The 23,283-nt window shown below is 36.9% G+C and overlaps 1 protein-coding gene across 1 annotated transcript in view; it reads right to left on the bottom strand.

Moving 5' to 3' along the window:
• Window positions 1-23,283, bottom strand: part of LOC308630061 (uncharacterized protein C8orf34 homolog) — a gene marked incomplete at both ends in the record, with an annotated part of 332,109 nt that overhangs the window by 242,046 nt on the left and 66,780 nt on the right. Inside the window, 1 exon segment of the mRNA XM_081258441.1 lies at window positions 11,667-11,795. Coding sequence (XP_081114567.1) covers window positions 11,667-11,795 — 129 coding nt within the window.

Genomic DNA, 23,283 nt, shown 5'->3' with positions numbered 1-23,283 from the left:
GAACAGAAAGTAGGACTGAAGAGATTCTTTTCCACGTCAATCTTTGTCTGCGTCTATCTTTCATTCTCAGCAGCTCTTCTGTTCTCTCCTGACTGTCTCTCTGTCTGTGTTTCTTCACCAAGGGGTCAGTCTCTGGCTCTGCTGTCATGTTGACTATCACCTTCCTGGGCCAAGAGACAAGGAAAATTCTAAAGTCTGAAGTCCAAGGAGACACAGAAAATAAGAACAGACTGAAGCCAACGTTCAGCAGACTCTAAAGCACAAGAAAGAATGAACTGGGTTGGAAGAGAAAATCTGAAAGTAGTCTCAAGAAAATGAACCTGAGTATAGATCCCCTCTCTGCTTAGGTACGGAATGTCTGTGGAGGCTACTTTACCAGTTGCTGTATCATCTCAGTCCACTAAAACTAGTAAATTAATCACACACAAAGCAGAAAAAATACTATGCCCTACTTCATCTCAACAAATGGCACCAATCTTCCCCTTGTAGATAAAACTAGAAGCACAGGTGTATTCAAGATGAATTTTTCATAACAATATTCCATAAAATTCTTCTTTGGTAAAAGTTGTTGGTAATTAAGAATTTTTATGTGTCGCTACACTAAAACAGAGTCCGGCCATGACTTTGGGGGTTCGGGGTGACCTAAGCTTAACAATTATTCAGGAACTTGCTGTATTATGAAGGTACCTGCTTCAACAATTCAGGGAGGGAAAGCTTCATGAAGGTAGCATTGCAGCTGGGCGGCATCACTACTGAGTGAGTGTGGTGAGGAACTCTGAGATATTCTAATGAGTCTACAGTAGGGAGTACATGTGAGACAGACAGATCCCACAGCTTTCTGAGCAATGGTAAACATTTCTAGAGGTCTAGCATATCACACATTTATGAATATTTGGGTTTAAAAAATATATGAAATTATTCAGGCTCACCTGGAATAACTCAGATTTCAAGATAAGTACCAAATGGTTTATGTAAACATATTAGTCCAGTTTATAGAAGCCAAATATATATTTCAAATGCTTATATTTACATTGATACAATATTACAAAAATGTTCCTTTCCACTATGATTTCAAGATTAGAACTGAATATATTGTTTAAAAATAAATATTTAAAAGACTTAATCTATTTTAAAAGACAGAAAGGGAGAGTAGGTACATAAAACAAAATTTTCTTTCTCATCCAAAACCATAAAAATTAGATATCTGGAATTAAATAACCCATGACTCAATTGTCTGAGATTTTTGAAACTCCCTTGATTATTTTTAACTTTCTGCATTAATGCCCTTGGCCCTGCAAAAAGAGTTTCCTCACTCAGTTTTTAGAAAGTGATCAGGTGGTCTTTAAATTTCTTTTACACCTCAGACTTATGAATCCATTATTCATAAAGATAGCAGCAATACTTCACCTATCTAGAGTGTAGCCAAGAACTTGCAGGTAAGTAAGTCAACAGGCCTTAATGACCTTGAATGGTCAAAATGCATGTCACACAGAACTTGCACCTCACTTGTGAGCTAGCTCCCTACATCCTCTGTTCAGTCCATTTTAGCAAGTATCAGGAGCGGTTCTGCAGGGCCAAGAAATTTTACCAATGGAAAATTAAGATGAAGAAAAAGGTTGCTATGAAGACATATTAAAGTATAAGAAGTGATGAGTCCCAGAATAAAGCTCAAACTAACTAAATGGGGAACTTGGTTTGGGAAGAAATTATGCCTCTAATTGTTCTAAAGGTCTGGTCTTACATATTTTTTCAGATACCTATTGTTATATTTTCTTGACATTTAAATATTTTGAAGATTTTTACTTAAGAATTTATCTAAATAAATACTATATATTGTATAATTCTTTAGGCTCTCATTATCCACGTCAAATTGCCTAGGAAATTATTCACTTTTTGTATTTCGATTTTAATCAAAGCTTAACCTCATTAAAAGCCATTGAAAGAATATTAAAGAAATGTTTCTTTACAGAAGCAGGAAGCTCTAATGAGAACCGTTCATACTGAGTAGCCAGGATATTTCTCCCAGTGCCAAGCAGAACATTCACAGCTATTCCCTGAGGTGAGATTAACAACTTTTAGGCACTTCATTAACTCTCAAAATCCATCTTATTTTAAGGTATATTTTTAAATTTTATAGAAACTGAGGAGCAGTGGGGAACAGAATATGCGAGAGAAAATACAGTGGGTTGCTACAATATGTTGTAAGGAAAGAAGGCCCAGGATTTGATTACGGGACTCTTGACGCACACGGGATCACATGGTCTTCCTAAAAGCCCAAGTGAGATCTTACAGGAGACACTGTCCTTTCAGAGTAGCCAAAGAGGCTTGGCTTAGGGCAGCAGTGGTGTCCCAGATAGAAGTGGGCTTCTTGGAAATGAACAGGGGGAAATGAGTTCCTTCAGAAACTAAGCTTCTCTTCTAGATAAAGAGGCAAGGGCTCCCACAGGCATATCAGAGCTTGGTTCCTGATTCTGCTGTACTGCAAACCTATCTGGATACTTTCATTTGTGTCCTTCAACTTATGGGCCTTTCCATTTATTCCAACCCTCAGAGAGGTCTCAGTGGTATCAGGAATTTCTTCCCAAACAGTTCTCACATTCCAAGCTGTGCTACATCAAGTAAACAGGAGCCACCTGCTCCACCAAGATTTCCATTTTCCCAGGCATCAGGTTAGCCCGAGTTAGAATCAGGTTGTAACTAAGAGAAACGAAAGTAGCAAATTTTCACAATTCTTTACAGCTTAGTCAATGTAATTCATTTCATGAGAGTAGATCAGACAATTCATATGGTATAAACTGGAAGTAGCTATTTCCCAAAGTCTGATTCCCTACTGGAAAAAATCCCAATGATATCAGAATGTAAAGACAGATTACCCCGATTCTTCCTTTTGCAAAAAGCCTATTTTATTTCATTTGGTCAAACCGATACATATTTATCACAGAACAAAATAAAAAATATAATAAAGGGAAAAGGAAAACAAGTCTCCACTCATAAATAATGATAACAGTTTCTTGTGAATTCTTCCAAATAATTTTTTGAGCATATACAGGCATACATACAAATGCTGTATGCCTCTATATGCATATATAAAACAAAATTAAAGGCAAACATACTATTTTGTTATCTGCTTTTTGTATAAAACTATATTTTTATATTAGTAAATATTTTCTACACTATCATTTTTAATGACTATGAAGTATACCATTGTGTGAATGTACCATGATTTCTTTATCCATTTTTCTTTCTCTAATAAAAGATACTTAATTTCCAGCTTTTCCTATTATGAATCCCATTGCAGGAAACAGTGGAAGCACAGCCTGGAGATGGCTGCACACACAATGAATGTGTGTCCCATCTTTTTTTTTTTTTACCAAGTTATCTGCCACTTCGGACAGCTAGATTTTCTGAAATATTTTCTCTCCCTGATTTTTTGAAAGCATTCTACCTTGGTTTTCCACCTACCTGTCCGAAAATTCCTTTTCAGTGTCAACTAGATCACTTTTCTACCTGTATCTCAAATGTTGATGGTGTGTTTGGGGGAGGGCTCTTTTTCCCTATATGCTAAAGATTCCTGCACCCATATCCCTAATCAAATTTCTTCTCCAAATAGGCAATTTACACACACGTGCGCGCACGCACGCACGCACACACGCACACACACACACACGCACACACACACACTTGACTGCTGGGAACAGAGGAGGGCTATCCACGCCATTTGGATGTACCAAAGGTGTTCGAAACAACATTCCTCCTCCACCTTCAAACCTCTTGAATTCCTATCTGAGGCAGAGGCCTTGATTATAGGCAGTACCTTGATTATAAACAAAACCAAAAAATAAACAATCTAAGCACATCATTCTCTCTTTATCCTCACACCTCTTTCATAGCAATGAGTCTTAACCATATAATCTTCTACACTTCTTAAACCAGTGGTCCCCAATCTTTCTGCACCAGGGACTGGCTGCATGGAAGAATTTGTCCACGGATGCGGGGGGCGGGGGAGGCCAGGGATGGTCCAGGCGGTAACGCGGGTGACAGGGAGCGGGAGATGAAGCTTTGCTCGCTCGCCCGCCGCTCACTTCCTGCCGTGCAGCCTGGTTGCTAACATGCCGCTGACCAGTACCAATACCTGTCTTAAACCATTCCCTCTTTTCTATCCCACAGCTACCGCTCTATTTAGGCTCTCATCGTCTGGTTTTTGCCCTGAGACATGAACCATATCAATTCCATCTTCCACCTGGCACCAGAGTGATCGTTCGAAAACACAGGATCACCTTCACCCCCGACTCCCCTGCCACCTAGACTTCCACCTTCGTTGACTTTATTACTCACTTCATCCTTAATGCATCAACAATACAAAATTTTCTTCTTTCTCTGAAATGTTTCTGTGAATTTTCTTCCTTCTTTTTACACACATGCTTTCCTGTCAGGAACCTCCCACTTCATGACACACCTTCACTCTCCTTTTACCTTAGCTTTACCTTTTTATCCTTACAGACTCTACTCAGGTATATTCTTCACCACGTTGGTGCTAAACCTCCTTGTTTAAGGCTCCCACAAGTCTCCTTATGAGGCTTTGAAATTCTGCTTTTCACAACTCTCTCTTCTACTAAAAGGTAAACTTGAGGTCTGCATGCAATGAACAAACGATTACCACATCATCTGCTTCCATTTTCACTCATAGGCTATTATTCCCTAACTCCTCAGGCTGTTTGTCAGAAAAGACTTTTGGGGGATGTTCATGATTGCTGAACTAAAAAAGTCATCTGCTATTTTTTTCTTGGCTGAGTCCCGATGGCTATTATCAGTCACAGAGCATAAATATCTGTCCTCTGTTCTCCCAACAGCTGGGCTTTTTTCCTTGGAAAAGCTCCAGCCAGTGTTTCACATGAACTACAATCTGTAGACCAATGTCTAAATGGACTAAAGATACTCATCCTATCATTGCCTTCCTTCACAGAAAACTGCCAAAAGCAGCAAAAGCCTTAGGCTCAGAAAAGACTTGGGCTCCTACTTGCTTACCTATCTGTTTAATTTAACAGACAGGCCACAGTTAAAGCCAAAGATCTCAGCAAACAAATCAAATATATAAAAACCAAAACCTATGTAATATGACATCAAAGGCCCACACTTAGAGAAGCAGAAGGTAGATCTGCAGTGAAGAAAGAGTAAGGGAGGGGTCACAGAGAAGATGGACCAGGAAGAAATGGAAGCAGAGGTGGCACTCGCCCAGCGAATTGTGACTGAATGACGTGCTGATCACTGTGTTGCATGCTGGAGAGTCCAGGTGCCCCTGGACTCCCTGCAGCTCAGAGTTCAGAGAGCTGTGAACGCAGATCACAGCATTTAAGCGCGTACAGAGAAAAGTATGGAAGCACAAAAAGAGGGGTACCAGATCCATTCCACAGAAAGACAGCAGCGCTAAATCATCAAGTGGCATTTGAGCTGAGGCTAAATAGAGGAGCAGACATTAGCTTGGGGCAAGTGGGGGTGTGATTTCAGGGTGCAGACACAGCGTAAGCAAATACATGAAATGGTGAAACATCCGTGAGTGTGAAAAACTTCCCTGTTACTGGTGCACAAGTGGCCTGATGATGAGTCATGAGAGATGATACTGGACACATGACTAAGGGTCAGAGCACGGAGCACCTTCTATGAGGTTTTAAGGAGCCCTTGAATGTCTGCAACAAGTGGTGCCAAGTCTTCACTCTAGATCCATCCCACTGATAGCAGTGAGGGCTGTTTGGAGATACAGAGAAACAAGAGTGTGGACAGGAATGGTTATTCATGCTTCAAACTATTTCCGTATTTCTCCTGGGCTCACAGGCTAGACTACATTCCCCAGCCTCCCTTGCAGTCAGTTGTAGAATGTGGGTGATGTCATGTGAGCACTTCCACCCCTAGGCATTAGAAACCACCCCCATAATCCTCTATTGTCTCCTTCTGCATCAGGACCCTTGGATCAGGTGCTAAAGATAGTAGAATAACAGGATAGAACTGTCTGCAACCCTGGAACACTATATGGAGTGACTAAATGCTTATACTGTATTAAGCCACAGAGATTTTGGCCGTAAGACTCCCCTAACTTAAGGGCATGGTAATCCCTCCAGCCACAAGCTCAATATGCACAGGGACTGCACCTGTTTTTTCTGTCATGGGGCAGGAGTGAAATGAAACAAAATGGAACACGTTAAATGGATAAACCAATGGTCTGGTCAGTGGTGCTGAGTGTGAATTAGAGGGTGCTAATGTGGCAGAGAAGAAAATCATACCCAAGATAGAGGGAAAATATCAAGACTTGGAAATTAATTATTAACAGTTAGGGAGAAACATGAGTCTAAAAGGGCTCCAGCCTGGCTGAACCAGTAACTGATGATGCCAACAGCTGAGACAAAGCATGAAGAAGAAAGGTCACAGTAAAGAAGGAGGTAGGATCTACTTAATACTTAGATATACTGAATTGAGCATGGCAGTGGGATATCCACCATCTTGTATAAAAGCATACACAGTCTGGATGGGAAATACACTTATCTGAGTTAGTTGTGTAGGGGTGATAATTAAATCTCTGAGGGAGGATACGGCTGGACACAGAGAGCATTTGAAAGAGCAGAGGCAGAGAATGAACTGTGGGAACAGCCTTCGTAGTGGCAGGAAAGAAAGAGAAGTGTCAGGATGAAACCTACAAGATATGATGTGGAGAGCATCCAAAAACGATCAAATGAGGGCCAAGTCCCAGAAACTCAAAGATCGGAGAGTCTGAAGGCAGACAAAGTAATCAACGGTGTTAAAACTACCAGAGCAATTCTGTAAGATGAGGAAGAGTGTTCATTCAGTTTGACAACTTGGATTCAACTGGTGACCACGGTGAGAAAGGTCTGAGTAGAATGACGGGTGCAGTTATGTAACTGCACTGAGGAGTGAGGGGAAGATGAGCAGGTGGAGACCGTGCGTGTTAACTGTTCTTTTTGAAACTCTGGATGAAAGAGGAAGAAGGAATTCTTCTGTACCTCTGCCTGAGGTAACTCAACCTCAAGAGAAGTGCTTTTCTGTGTGTTTGTTTTAACATTAGGTAGAGCTCTGGTGTTCGATACGGGAGCCGCATATGGCTAATGAACACTTGAAACATGGCTCGTCCATGCTGAGGTGTGCTGTAGAATAAGATTCACACCAGAGGGCTTCCCTGGTGGCGCAGTGGTTGAGAGTCAGCCTGCTGATGCAGGGGACGCGGGTTCGTGCCCCAGTCCGGGAAGATCCCACATGCCGCGGAGCGGCTGGGCCCGTGAGCCATGGCTGCTGAGCCTGCACATCCGGAGCCTGTGCTCCGCAACGGGAGAGGCCACAACAGTGAGAGGCCTGCATACCGCAAAAAAAAAAAAAAAAAAAAAAATTCACACCAGATTTTTGAAGCCTCAGTATGAAAGGAAAAGAACATAAAATACCTCAATAATAATTTTTATATGGAATACAAATTAAACTGAAAATAATTTAGACATACTGGGTTAATATTTTATTAAAATTAATATTAATTTCTTTTTCCTTTTTTTGAAATGTGTCTATTTGAACATATAAAATCACACATGTGGCTCATATTACATTTCTGTCGGGCAGCACTCAGCTGAAGCATGTTATAGGCCCTGAGAGATAAACAGTAATAACACTAATAATATCTGTGGCAGGCAGAATTCTAGGACGACTCCCAAGATACATACCTGTGCAGTCCCTTCCCTTTGAGTCTGCATGGTGGGACCACTGAAGATGAAAGGGCATCACTCTCTTGATTTGGTTACTAAACAGCTGACTAAGTAAATCAGAAGGAAGATGATCCTGGTGGCCCTGACCTAATCAGATGAACCCTTTAAAAGAAGGCAAAGCTCCAGAGAGATGCTCCCCAGTGGCTTCAAAGAAGAAACAGTGCATTGTTGGTTTGAGAGGAGGAGGCCACAAGGCAAGGACCTGAGAGAACGGTCTAAGAACAACCACTGGCCAACAGCCAGTGAGAAGACAGGGATCGTAGGGCTGCAAGAGCAAGCACTGAATTCGACCAACAACAAGAATGCGCTTAGAAGACCCCAAGCCCAGGTGAGATCACAGCCCCAACCGGAACCTTAATTTCAGCCTGCCCAGACCCTGAGAAGAGGACCCAGCTAACCCGCACCCATACTCCTGAGGCACAGAAATCGTAAAATAATAAATTTGTACTCTTTAAAGCTGCTGAGTTTGTGGTAATTTGTTATACAATAATAGAAACTGAATATTATATCTAACATTTAATTAGCAATTATTTCATACCAGGTACCATATCAAGCACTTTAGATACAGTGTCTCATGTGATCGTCACAAAACCTTTAGAAATAGTACCATGATTATTGCAATTTTACAGTAAAGGTGACACAAACACAGAGAGGTGAAGAAAGATTCCCAAGGTCACAAAACTAATAACTGGCATTATTCCAAGCCACTGAAGTTATTCTAACACGTATACCTTGAGGAGAGAATCACAGCATGAGGAGTGTCACAGTTCATGACTGACTTTAAGATAAAGCATTACATCGGGAGGTTTGCAAAAAGCCAGAAAGACAGCATGGTACAGTCTGCATAAGCTGACAGCTGTAGAGATGAGAGAATTCTACCATTTTGAGGAATATAAACGATTTTTTGCTGTCAATCTCAACTAAATAACAAATACTTTAAAAGTATGTAACATCTTTTAGGAAGTAAAACTAAGATAAAGCAAAGACCAACCTTGCCAGAGAGAATTCTATCAGAGAATGTATGAAAATTAGGAGAACACTAAAAACTTTCAACCTTTCCTGGGACACAGGAGAAAAAGGTCCACAATAACAAGACAATGAACATTCCTTTTGACTATAACTGGAGAAAAGAGTCCATTCCCTAAGTCTTCCTAGTAAATAAAACAATGGTTAATAAAGTTACCATTAGATTAGAGGAAGAGTTACCAAGCCACAGCCATTGTAAGAGTCAAACAAGGTCAAACAAGAATGAACAACATCCTCCTTCAGGAAGATGGAAGAACAGTTTGAGATTAAATAGCTCAATTCTGGGCAGTGAGATCAGTACATAAACATCACCATCTCAGGTGAACTGATAATTGAGTAGTTAGATACATGCTGGGCCTAAGACAAGACGTTAATATTAAATCTCAGCGAAAATCACAGAAACTCAAGTCATCCAAGAAAGTAGCATCTTGTTCTAAAAGAGACTCAAAAAACGTATACAGAGAAATGAGCGACCCCTGCCTGTGTGACCAACTGCTGCCTTATGCCACATAAACACAACCACTACTGCCACAAAAAACGGAGCCCCCTTAAAACGATCAATGAAGCCAAAAACAACTCTCCATCATATACATCATACACATAGATGCTGAATGTTACACCGTATTCTGGCCAAGCTACAGACTCACCCAACAACTTCTCTGGCCCTGACTCTGTCCGAAGAGTAACGCCCCAAACCTGCATCTCTTCTACTCTCCTGATCAACCGCTACCCCAGCCGTTTTATTTCTCCAGACTTCCCTGTCTGCGTTAAATGAGCCCCTGTCATTGCTCCCACTCGCTTCTGCTCAGACGACTCAGTTGCGAGCCCCCACCTAAGGCTAGTTTTCCTGGGACAGAGCGCAGCGTAAACCCTGAAACGTCTGCTACAGATCTGAGCAAGTGCACCAAACTCCTTTATTTAAAAGTTTTACTTAGTGGTCAAATGCTTTCTTACAAATTAACAATGACATAACAAGTGTTTAAAAGGTAGTTGTCATGTTTTAAAGGACAAAAATTGACTAATACTATAAGTGAAGATGTGTAATAATTGGGCATTTTCTTCAATCTTTTTTTAAAACTCACGTTTATAGATAAATTCAGAGTCTATAAAGAGCCACAGACTCTGACCAAAGGGGTAAGACATACATACATACACACACATAAAGCCTTTGACATATTAATAGGTAAGGTTCTTTTCATGAATGTAATAATTAGCTGAAAACTCACTTTATCATTATTTGCTCCAATAGTAAATCTAGACAAAAGCAGGATTTTCTCGAACCCCAACCAAAGAGTTTCTACTAATGGCAAAATTACGAGACCCTATCATAAGTCAAGTTAACTTCTGAGACAGGTTCACTGAACAAAAGTCTAATATAAAAGGCTCTAGTGAATTATAAATTAAGAAGTATGAAAAAATGAAATCTCTATATGTAAAATTGTAATACAATAAAATATAGTATATAAATATATAATTACAGTATAATACAATATATAAGCATACACATACACACATACATACATATATATATATAAACTTCTCCCAAAATATATACCAAGGGAAATTTCTAACTTTAAAAAATATCATAGGGGCTTCCCTGGTGGCACAGTGATTGAGAATCTGCCTGACAATGCAGGGGACACGGGTTCAAGGCCTGGTCTGGGATGATCCCACATGACATGGAGCAACTGGGTCCGTGAGCCACAACTACTGAGCGTGCCCATCTGGAGCCTGTGCTCCGCAACAAGAGAGGCTGTGATAGTGAGAGGCCCGTGCACCGCGATGAAGAGTGGCCCCCGCTTGCCACAACTAGAGAAAGCCCTTGCACAGAAACGAAGACCCAACACAGCCATAAATAAATAAATAAATAAATAAATAAATAAATAAATAAATAAATAAATAAATAAAATATATATATCATGAAACTAGTAACACAATGCTATTTTACAAAACATACTGATCCTCAAATATAATCTACTAGAATTTGCTAGTGTTCTACTTTCCATTTAAGAATCTTTAATATTCCATAATACCAGAAGAAAATTTTAGTGAGGCTATAGCATTAATACGCATCTCAAGGTGCTTAATTTTTAAAACTAAGAGCTACTTTAGAACCAGAGAAAGATAGAAATACCTTGAACTCACTACTAAAACCATAAAGGACATATGTATTTCTACATACATAGAATGCATTTATCAAATCAAAATATTTGTTTGTCTACTCTCACAACAGTAACATTTAAAAGTTTTTACTTGAAACATGTCATTGCAAACCTTCTCACCTATCAGAAGAGGCACACAGAATCATGTCTTCCTGATCTGGAGGTGAGAGGACCAAGGCCCGTACAGGTTTAATGATTTACGTCATGTTATTCACCTCACAGGTGGCAGAGCCCGACTTCTGACCCAGGCCCCAGGGTCACAGATCATTGCTTTTACAAAAAGGAATGTTGCTAGGTTCTGAGAGGATTCGAAGAAGAATCTGGCCCAGTCACTATCCTTAAGAAAAGTCATGGAAGAAACAGGCACATGCATTAACTGGGAGGACACCAAACAACAGGGTTCAAAAGAGAAGAATGAGCAAGGTACCATTCGGTGTACAGCTCCCCTGGGTAACGCACAAAGACCTTGTAGAGAGACTGGAATCAAACAGCCATTGTGGGGAGGGGGTCTATAGCCCCTCCTACTCTATAGAAACTAGTCTTCCCACGAATCCCTGTAACATGCAAGATCAGGCCTCATTTCCCATCTCACGCTCTTAGAACTCCTCAACCTCTCATGGAATTATAATGAGGATGCTGGAAATATGTTACTGGTAATAGTAATGAATGTTTCTACTTTAATGTTGGTGAGGAATTCCAATTATAATGAAGTAAATAAACTTACTTCGAGAGAGATTCTCAAGGGCTTTTCCCAGTTTCTTGCTCTCTTGAAGGATGTGGTTCAATTCATCAAAATCACGGTTTTCTGGTTTAGTCCTCCAGTTCCACTTAGGATGATCTACTGACCTTGGCACTATGTTTAAAAAAAATGATTACTTCATAAGCATGCTACATAAGGATAAAAACTTACTATTCATCATTACGTGAAAGACTGTATCAAGATCAGTGTACAGAATAAAAATGTTTGGAAGTGGTTTTCTTGTGAGCAAACAGAGGGAAGTTATGAAGCTGGGTTTTAAGAAATGTTTTAACTGAACAAGTAAGGAAGTGTGACAGTGTTTATAGAACAAAGAAAATTCAGGCGCTGATTTAAAACTAATAATTTATATAAATCAGGGAAAACACAAGCAAAGTGTATTTTCTATTATGTTTTAGCAGCTTAAAAAGTAATTGCTACCTTCTTCATGAGCAATTAGTTAAATGTTTTTAAGACATTCTTGCTGTCTTCTGATAAAACAAAGAAGACTGAATACTTCTATTTACCTTCACTTTCCCTCAAATTCCCACTAAAATTACATTACGGTATTTTTCTTTTATCAAAGAATTGGTTGAATAAAGAGAGAAGACATCATTAGGCAAGAAACAGCTACACATTTTTTTTTTGGAAGATGCAAAATGAACTGAGTGGTAACTGGATTTAGCAAGGTAGAGAATACTGAAACCTAGTCCCTGAAGAGAGAGATGCCCCCAAAAAGTGGGCATTTCATACCATTTAAACATGAAAGCATCAATTAAGGAGGACCAATGCCAAAATAATAAGGATATAAAAACACAACTGCCCTTCAGATTGGAAGGATCCAGAAAATGTCCACAGCATAATGTAAGGCATATTATCACAAAATTTTACAGTGGTAATAAAGAGAACATCTTTAAAAGCTATCAAATTGTCATCCGACTTCTCAATAGCAATGCTTGGCCCCAGAAGACACAGGAGAAATTCCTTCAAAATTCCAACTGAAGATCACTTCTAACTTAGAACTTTATATCCAATGAAAGAATCAATCAAGATACTTGTAAGGACTCAGAAATGTATCTGGCAAGCACTCTTTTTCAGAAAGCTCCTAATGGAGGTGCTCCACCAAAATAAATAAGTAAACCCAAAACTGGAAAGACCTGAGATTCAGGAAACAGATAATCCTCCATAAGAAAAAGGAAAAGGTAAGCCTTGGGATGACAGTAAAGGATGGTCTCAGCAGAGAGCTGAGAAAAAGTCTGGAAACTAAGGAGTAAAGACTGGAGCAAGAGGACAAAGGACTACAGGAGAGAAGTCTCTAAAACCTCTTAAATGAAATAAAGTATAAAATATAAACTACGACAGAAGAACACGATGTATTTAAGCATATTGAGAATGTTTAATGTATACTTTAAGGCAGGGTTTGGTGAAGCATTAGTGATGGGTACAGAGAAAGCAAAGCAAACAGAAAAACAAGCCAATTATTAATTCTAGAAACAAATTAACAGTGGGCTATTTTATGGCTCTACTGTGAAAAAGGCTAATTAATTAACATAATCATGAAAAAATCAATGCAAAGTATACATTAACCAACATCTGAAATAGCTGCCTGCCTGTACTATGAGAATGTGATGGGCCCTGGGTATAAAGCACAATGTCTTAGAGGAAGTCAAGAGATAATGCCTCAAATTTAAAAACTGAAAGAGAAGTATATAAGTATCTTGTATATTTAGATATGCAGATCTGTGTACCAAAAAGAAACATCTAAGGGTTAAAAGTGGTTCCACATTAAAAGCAGAATAGGAGAAAAAGAAGGACACTGTTGCCTTGTGGTACTAATTTGCTTTTGAAACCATATATATTTTTTTGATAAAAATAAAATAATTTTTAAAAGTTTATATGGTAAGGCTATAAGACAGACAGTCTCAACCTACTGAAACTTTTTTTCTGCTACCTTTTAAAACTAATTCAGAAATATTTATTATAATAAAACATATACTGATCCTCTGACTCAGCAATCTTATTCTGTCTGGTAAATTATCACAAATAAATGAAAACACTCATACTTATGTATATATGTACAAGGTTGTTTATTTTATCGGAAAGTGCACGATATTTGTTTATTTCACCAAAAAGTTTGTGGTGGCAAAACTCTGGAAATAATGTAACTGTACTTCAACACAGGAATAAATAAATTATAGCATACTCACACTATGGTACAGGTATGCACTTATGGAAAAGTATAACATAGATCTGAATTTATTTGCATGGAGATATGTACATAATACATTTTAAAATAATAGAAACAAGATGCTTAAGAATGTGTACTGTACAGTTTAAAGCCAGTTTTATAAAGCAATTCAACTCACACATTTTATGTTAGTTTATATAAAGAAAAGGATGTAAAAGGATGCAAACTATTTCCGAGGGAGTAGACTTTGAGAGGGCTAAAGGCAGAGAGACTATCTTTCTACATGTCTCTATTTTTTTCACTGTCAAAATAAGTAAACATTACTTCTATAATTTAAATAAATCTAAACTAAAAACATGCAGCTGCTTCCTCCGTGTTTGTTTAAGGGACTCTGGGAAGGAGATGTCAGCTAACATCAACACACCAGTGTTCAAGTGTGGACAGTGGAAGCAGTGATTGTGATCAATGGTTTTAGAAAACACTTCCAGGCATATTGCTATTACGCCACAGGTCATTCCCCAGGAGTTCCCGGGGGGACACGCCCAGGCACAGGGAAGAGAAACTCAGAAGAGGAGACAGAAAACTGTATTTGAACCAGATCCTTCAAAACATTTACTGGCACTTTTGTTAACCTTTTTGGAATAAGTTCTCTAATCTGCATCATTATATTATCTAATTTTCCTGGAAATTACCATATCCTATTAAGATCTCATCAATTAAAAAAAAATAAGAACATAGGTTTTTAAAAAAAAATCAGTCCCAATCAACCTCCCCAGATAATCATATGACATGCCCCGCTGCCCACCCTAGCAGCCTTTGCAGAACTCCACCTGAATGTATCCATGTGGGCAAGCCCAGGTGAGACCAGCAGAACTGCCCAGCCCATTCACTGAACCATGAGAAATTATAAATTGTTGCTTTAACCTACTGAGTTTAGGGGAGGTCATATGCAGCACTACAGTGAAATGAAATGACACCCAAGCTCTTTTCCTCAGCAACTTTTGAGAGAAACTAACACAAATTTATTTTTATATTTTTGTAGCTTGTGACAATTTGCTACACATGTGATACCCAATTTATCATAGGATCCAAATCTAGGACAAGGAAGGCCACAGTATAATCATGGTCTAATCAACTACACTGGATAATTTCAAAAGATGTTTCGGTAAATAATGGAAGGTGATTTGGGAAGTCATCAACCCAGTATACAGTCTCCAGACGAGAATCTCTAAAGGTTTCTGATGGATTAAAAACCTTGAGGGACTTCCCTGGTGGTCCAGTGGGTAAGACTCTACGCTCCCAGTGCAGGGGGCCTGGGCTCGATCCCTGGTCGAGGAACTAGATCCCACACGCACGCCGCAACTAAGAAGTTCGCACGCCGCAGCAAAGACCTTGCATGCCACAACTGAGACCCAGCGCAGCCAAAATAAATATAAATAAATAAGTAAACAAATATTAAACAAAACAAAAAACCTTGCTTAGGTCATACTTAGTATTAAAACTCAGGGCTACAGTTTAAATACATTTTCTAAAAAATATCCTCAGGAGACATGGAAAACAGCAGAACAATATAAACAACATAATATGACCCATATGAGGTGAAAGAATCTGAGATTAGGTACAACCTATAACATCACTGAGACAAAACTCACCCCCAAAGCAGGAGCCCATCCACAGCACCGTGTAGATGGGCGTGCTCCATTCATTCATAAAGAGGTCACTACTTCACAAAACAGCCGATTGTATACTGAACAGGACCTATTTTGAACAATTCTTTATTATATTAATCAAATTCTGACTCACTGATACCTCCACCAATAATTTCCATCTGTGGGTTAAATAATAAATTTACCATTTCCTCCAAATAACTTTTGAGATACTATCTATCTATTTCTTTGGAACCAAAATAATTTCAATTATTTAGATCTTTCAACTCTGTTTTCTAAAATTTAATAAATGCTAATATTCTTTCCTGAAAGTTTCTCCTATACTTTCATTTAAATATGCCAGGAGGTTTCCCAGTACTACAGATATGCCTAAAATTGGTAACAGTGAATTTATTACTTCATGTCTCCTGCCTTCTGCATTTCCGTATTATGATTTTTCAGACATTGTTTTGCCATCTTCAGTCTTTCCTATCTATGTAACTTGTGTTTTCTATACACATGCATGGTCTTTTCATTTCTTTCCTGAAATTTTAGCAAATATACAGCTATTCCTCTTTGTATATGCTGTGCTAAATGCAACATTTTAAAAAAAAAGAGAAATCCTCCCCCGAATACAAAAGCATAAATAAAATTACTTAGGACTGGTTTTAGTTTTTAGTTTTAACTGAAGCTAACGTACTTACCTCAGTTTTCTCATCTGGATCACAAATTTGAAATAGCTATAAAAGAATCAGTGCACACTATCATGCACAAGGGACTGACAGACAAATGCTCTGCTGGTTCTTTCTGCCAAGACCCTACTCATCATCCTCAACCACTCCACCAGGTAAATAGTAGAAATGCTTGAACCACAAAGGAAAAAACTTCATCGAACCCTATTTGTCATTATTTTTCCTCTATGACAAATCAAAATTGAAAATTAAAAACATAATATTATCTTGCAGATCTTTGTACCTATACCAGCTTGCACTGTGTAAGGTGCTTTTTTGTTATCTGAAAACACACAGCTTCTGAACTGTTATCTCATGAGACTAGGACACATTTTAGCACTAATTAATCCTTAAATTCTCATTTACTCATTTATCCACTCATTGGTATATAGCACAAAGCACTGTCCTAGGTTCTGGGAGTAAACCAGTGGGAATAAATGTAACAAAATTCCCTGCCCTCATGGGGATGACGTTCTACAGGAGCTCACAATCTACTGGATAAGCTAACAGGTTATTTTGTTCTTCACTGGCCTAATTAATATATAGTATCTATTTTTAAGTAAGCTTTAGCAATAGAGATGTTTTTACTGAATGTTAATGATATTTACCCCATATGAAAGTTAATGACTTAATATTATTGTCTTTTTTCCTTTTGAGAACAATCACTTAGAAAACTTTTTATACATATTACACAAATGTTTCTGCCAGACAATACTTCAGTTAAGAAAATATCCTTTTATTCTAAAAGTCCTTTTATTTAGTTTTGTTTTAAAATAACTGATGTAAAACTTTATCAAATACCATTCAAGTATTATTTGAGATGTCATATGACTTTTCTTACTTTATCAATTTGTATAATGTACCAACATACACCTAATGGTAGTCCCAAAAAGGAGAAGAAAGAATATTTGAAGAAATAATGATTGAAAGATATTCCATGAAAACAGAAACCAAAGAGAGCAGGGGTGGCTATACTAGTATCAGACAAAACAGACTTTAAGACAAAACTTGTTACAAAACAAAGAATATCATATATTGATAAAAGGGTCAATCAGTCAAGAAGATTTAACAATTATTTAACATATACACACCTAACAACAGAGACCCCAAATACATGAATCAAACATTGATGTAACTGAGGGTATAGAGTTCTACAACAATAGTTGGAGACTCTTAATACTTCACTGTCAATAATGGATAAAACAACTAAACAGATCAATAAGAAAACAGAGTACCTGAACAACACTATAAACCAATTAGATCTAATAGACATATAGAGAAAAATACACAGAATAACAGCCATACATATTCTTCTTCCAAGTGCACATGGCACAATCTCTAGTACAGACCATATGTCAGACCACAAAAAAGTCTCAATAAGTTTTAAAATATTTAAATCATAACAGTATCTTCTCTGGCCACAGTGGAATGAATTGGAAATAAAAATAAAAAGAAAAACCAGAAAATTCACAAACATGAGAAAATTAAACAACACACTCTTAAACAACCAATGGGTGAAAGAAGAAACCCCAAAGGAAATTAGAAAATATCTTGAGACAAATGAAAATGAAAACACAACATACCAAAATTTATAGGACACAGCAAAAGTGGTGCTCAGATGGGAATTTATAATTGTAAAGGCCACATTAAAAAGCAAGAAACATCTTGTACCAATAACTGATCTTTATACCTTAATGAAGTAGAAAAAGAAGAGCAAACTAAACTCAACCTAGCAGAAGGAAGTAAATCATAAATATTAGAACAGAGATAAGTGAAATAGAAGATACAAATGTAATAGAGAATATCAACAAAACCAAAAGTTGATTCTGAAGGAAGATTTTAAAAATTAATAAGCCTTTAGCTAGATTAACTAAGAAAAAAGAGAAAAGACTCAAATTACTAAAATCAGAAATGTAATCAAGTCTGTAATCTACAAACTTTACAGAAATGTTTTTAAAAGGGATTATAAGAGAATATTATGAATATTTAATGCCAATAAACTGGACAACCTAGATGAAATGGAAGAATTCCTAGAAACAAACAAACTACCAAAAGCTACTCAAGAATAAACAAAAAATTTATAATAAGTAAAGACATGGAATCAATGATCAACAACCTCACAACAAAGTCAAGCAAAGGACAAGGTGGCTTCATTGGTGAATTCTACCAAACATTTAAAGAACTGACACCAATTCTTCTCAAACACTTCCAAAAAAACAGAAAAGGAGGGAATACGTCTAAACTCATTCTATAAAGCCAGCATTGCCCTGACACAAAAGACAAAGATATGACAAGAAAACTACATACCAATATCTCTTCTGAATACAGATGTAAAAATCCTCAACAAAATAGTAGCAAATCAAATTCAGCAGCATATTAAAAGGATTATGGAAACACGAAAGACCTGAATAGCCAAAGCAATCCTGAGGAAGAAAATGGAGCTGGAGGAATCAGGCTCCAGGACTTCAGACTATACTACGAAGCTACAGTAATCAACACAGTATGGTACTGGCACAGAAACAGAAATATAGATCAATGCAACAGGATAGAAAGCCCAGAAATAAACCCACGCACCTATGGTCAATTAATCTACAAAAAAGGAGGCAAGAACATACAGTGGAGAAAAACAGTCTCTTTAATAAGTGTGCTGGGAACACTGGAAAGCTACATGTAAATGAATGAAATTAGAATATTCTCTAAAACACAAATAAATTAAAAATGGTTTAAAGACCTAAATGTGAGGCTGGATACTATAAAACTCTCAGAGGAAAACATAGGAAGAACACTCTTTGACATAAATCTCAGCAATATCTTTTTGGATCCACCTCCTAGAGTAATGAAAATAAAAACAAAAATAAACAAATGGGACCTAATTCAACTTAAAAGCTTTTGCACAGCAAAGGAAACCATAAAGAAAACAAAAAGACAACCCACAGAATGGGAGAATATATTTGCAAATGGAGCTACCGACAAGGGATTAATCTCCAAAATACACAAACAGCTCATGCAGTTCAACATCAAAAAAACAAACAACCCAATCAAAAAATGGGCAGAAGATCTAAATAAACATTTTACCGAAGAAGACATACAGGTGGCCAAAAAGCCCATGAAAAGATGCTCAACATCGCTAATTATTAGAGAAATGCAAATCAAAACTACAATGAGGTATCACCTCATGCTGGTCAGACTGGCCATCAACAAAAAGTCTACAAACAATAAATGCTGGAGAGGGTATTGGGGAAAAGGAACCCTCCTACGCTGTTGGTGGGAATGTAAATTGGTACAACCACTATGGAGAACAGTATGGATGTTCCTTAAAAAACTAAAAATAGAGCTACCATGTGATCCAGCATTCCCACTCCTGGGCATATATCCACAGAAAACCATAATTCGAAAAGATACATGTACCCCAATGTTCATAGCAGCACTATTTACAATAGCCAAGACATGGAAGCAACCTAAGTGTCCATCGACAGAGAAAAGGATAAAGAAGATGTGGTACGTATATACAATGGAATATTACTCAGCCATAAAAAGAATGGAATAATGCCATTTGCAGCAACATGGATGGACCTAGAGATGATCATACTAAATGGAGTAAGTCAGACAGAGAAAGACAAATATCATATGATATCACTTATATGTGGAATCTAAAAAGATGATACAAATGAACTATTTACAAAACAGAAACAGACAAACAGACTCACAGACTTGGAAAACAAACTTATGGTTACCAAAGGGGAAAGGTGGGGGGAGGGATAATTAGGAGTTTGGGATTAACATATACACACTACTATATATAAAATAGATAATCAACAAGGACCTACTATATAGCACAGGGAACTCTACTCAATATTCTGTAATAACCTATATGGGAAAAGAATCTGAAAAAGAATGGATATATGTATATATATAACTGAATCACTTTGCTGTACACCTGAAACTAACACAACACTGTAAATCAACTATACCCTATATAAAATAAAAATCAAATTTTAAAAAGTATTTATAAGCTGCTCCCATGCAATAAAAACTAAAACTAATAAGTGAACTCATAAAAAAAAGGATTAAACATCATGACCAAGGGGGATTTATCCATGAATGCAAAAGTTATTTAACATAATAATCAGTGTAATAATTATGTTAATATAATCAATTTTAAAATGTTTGCTTATTTTGATTGATGGAGAAAAAGGCTTTTCACAAAATTCAACATTCTGTCATAATAAAAGCTCCCAATAAACTAGGAGTAGAAGGGAACATCTTCAATATGATAGAAGACATTTATGAAAACCTCACAGCTAACATCATGTAGATCAGTAAAATAATAAAATTTTCCCCTTAAGATGAGGAACAAGAAAGGATGCCTGTTTTCATCACTTCTATTCAATACTATTAAAATTTCTATCCAGACCAAGTAGGCAAGAAAAAGAAATAAACAGCATTCAAATTGGAAAAGGAAAAGGAAAACTATCTCTACTTGCAGATGGCATGAACTTATATGTAGAACAGCCTAAAGAATCCACAAAAACATGGTTGCAGCTAATAACAAGCTCAGCAAAGTTGCAGGATATAAGATCAATACTTGAAAATCGGTTGTATTTCTAAACACTGCCAATGAACAATTGGAAAAAGAAAATAAGAAACAATTCCGTTTACAATAGCATACAAAAGAATAAAATACTTAGGTATAAACTTAACCAAGAAGGTGCTAGTCTAGTACACTGAGAAGTACAAAACACTGTTCAAAGAAATTAAAGAAGACAAATAAATGTAAAGGCATCCCATGTTCATGAATTGGAATCCTTAACAATGTTGAGATCACAATAATCCCAAAATGATCTATTAACAGAATGTATTTCCTATTAAAATCTTGATGACCTTTTTTAGCAGAAATGGAAAAGCTGATCCTAAAAATCATATGGAATTGCAAAGGACCCTGGATAGCCTAAATAATGTTGAGAAAGAAAAACAAAGGTCACACTTTCCAATTTTAAAACTCATTATAAAGCTTCTGTAATAAAAATAGTGTGGTACTTATATAAGGATAGGCATATGGAATAGTGAAATAGAACTGAGAGTCTAGAAATAAATACATTCATTGCCAACTGCTTTTCAACAAGGGTGCCAAGACCATCATTTAATGAGTAAAAAATAGTATTTTCAATAAATGACGCTGTCCAACAAATGGACAACTCAATATCCCCATATAAAAGAATGAATTTAGACCCCTACCTTACATCATAAACAGAAACTAACTCAAAATGAATCAAAGACCTAAATTTAAGAACTAAAACTATGAAACTCTTAGAAGAAAACATAGGGGTAAATCTTTACGGTCTTGGATTAGGCAAGGGTTGACACCAAAAGCACAAGAAAAAAAAAGAGAGACAAATAGTTAAATTGGGCTTCATCAAAATTAATAACTTGCATATCAAAGAATACTATCAAGAAAGTGAAAAGACAATCTACAGAATGAGAGAAAATATCTGTAAATCATATTATCTGATAAGGGTGTAGGATCAGAATATATAAAGAACTCTTGAAACTCAAGGAAAAAAAGAGTAACAACTTACTTTAAAAAATGAACCAAGGACCTGAATAGATATTTCTCCAAAGAAGAGATACATATGGCCAAGAAGAACATGAAAAGATGCTCAACATCATTAGTTATCACAGAAATGCAAATCAAAACAATGAGATAGCACTTCACACCCATTTGGATGGTATTTTTGTTATAAATAGAAAAAAACAAATGTTGGTGAGAATGTGAGGAAACAAAACCTCTTACATTGCTGGTGAGAATGTAAAATAGTACAGCCTTCATAAAAAACAACTGGCAGTTCTCCCAAAAGTTTAAACATACAACATGACCCAGCAATTCTACTTCAAGGTATATACTCAACATAATGGATAATGAGTGTTCAAACAGTTACTTGAGGATGAATGTTTATAGCAGCATGATTCATGATAGCAAAATGTAGAAACAACCAAAATACCCTACAATAGATGGATGGATAAACAAAATGTGGTATATCTATACAATGGAACGTTATTCAGCCACAAAAAAGGAATGAAGTTCTGGTACCTGCTGCAATGGGAATGAACCGTGAAAATATGAATATTAGGCTGGGTAAAATAAGCCAAACACAGAAAGATCACACATTATATGATTCTATTAATATGAAATAACAAAAATAGGTAAATTCACGAAACAGAAAGCAAGTTCCCAGGGGCTGGTGGGAGGTAGAAATGTTGAGTGACTGTTTATTTGTTATAGAGTTTCCTTTTCTGATGATGAAATGTTTTGGAACTAGAAAGAGGTTAGGGTAGCACAGTATTTTGAATGTATTAAATGCCACTGAATTGTACATTTTAAAATGGTTAATTTTTGTTATGCTAATTTAACCCCAAAAAAAGCATTTTAGAGTGATTTGTTATGAACACATGGTAACTAGAACACCTCTAAAACTTTTTTGCCTCTCCAAGGGCACAAAGTTATATTTGTATGTTTTCTTTTAGAAGTTTCATTGTTTTTGTTTCCATCTTTAAGTCTATGACCCATCTCAGATTGATTTTCAGTATGAATTAAGGTAGGGATCAACTTGTGTGTATTTTCCATATGAATGTTCAATGTTGAAGGCATTTTTCTTTTCCTACTGTATTGTTTAGATGTCCTTGTGGAAAATCATTTGACCGCATACGTAGGTCTATTTTTAGACTCTTTATTAAATTCAATTGATCTATTTGTCCATCCTTTCACCAAAATCACACTGTCTTGATAACTGTAGTTCTATAAGACTTGAAGTCAGGTAGGGTAAATTCTCCAAACTACTTCATGTTTTTCAAGATTGCTTTAGATGATCATGGTTCTTTCCCTTTCCAAATCAATTTAAAATAATACTGTCAGTTTCCATGGGTCAAATACCTGTTACGGTTTTGGATGGGGATTGTACTTATTTCAACAGGAGATTGTTATTTATTTCTGTTCCTCCTTTCTTGCCTTTGTTTTGGGAGAATAAATCAAAACATTTGGGGCA

The sequence above is a fragment of the Mesoplodon bidens genome (genome assembly GCF_964165515.1).
Source record: "Mesoplodon bidens genome assembly, chromosome: 16".
NCBI classification, from domain to species: domain Eukaryota; kingdom Metazoa; phylum Chordata; class Mammalia; order Artiodactyla; family Ziphiidae; genus Mesoplodon; species Mesoplodon bidens.
Note: the sequence above shows the minus strand (reverse complement) of the source record. Positions and strands in the feature narration are given on the sequence as shown.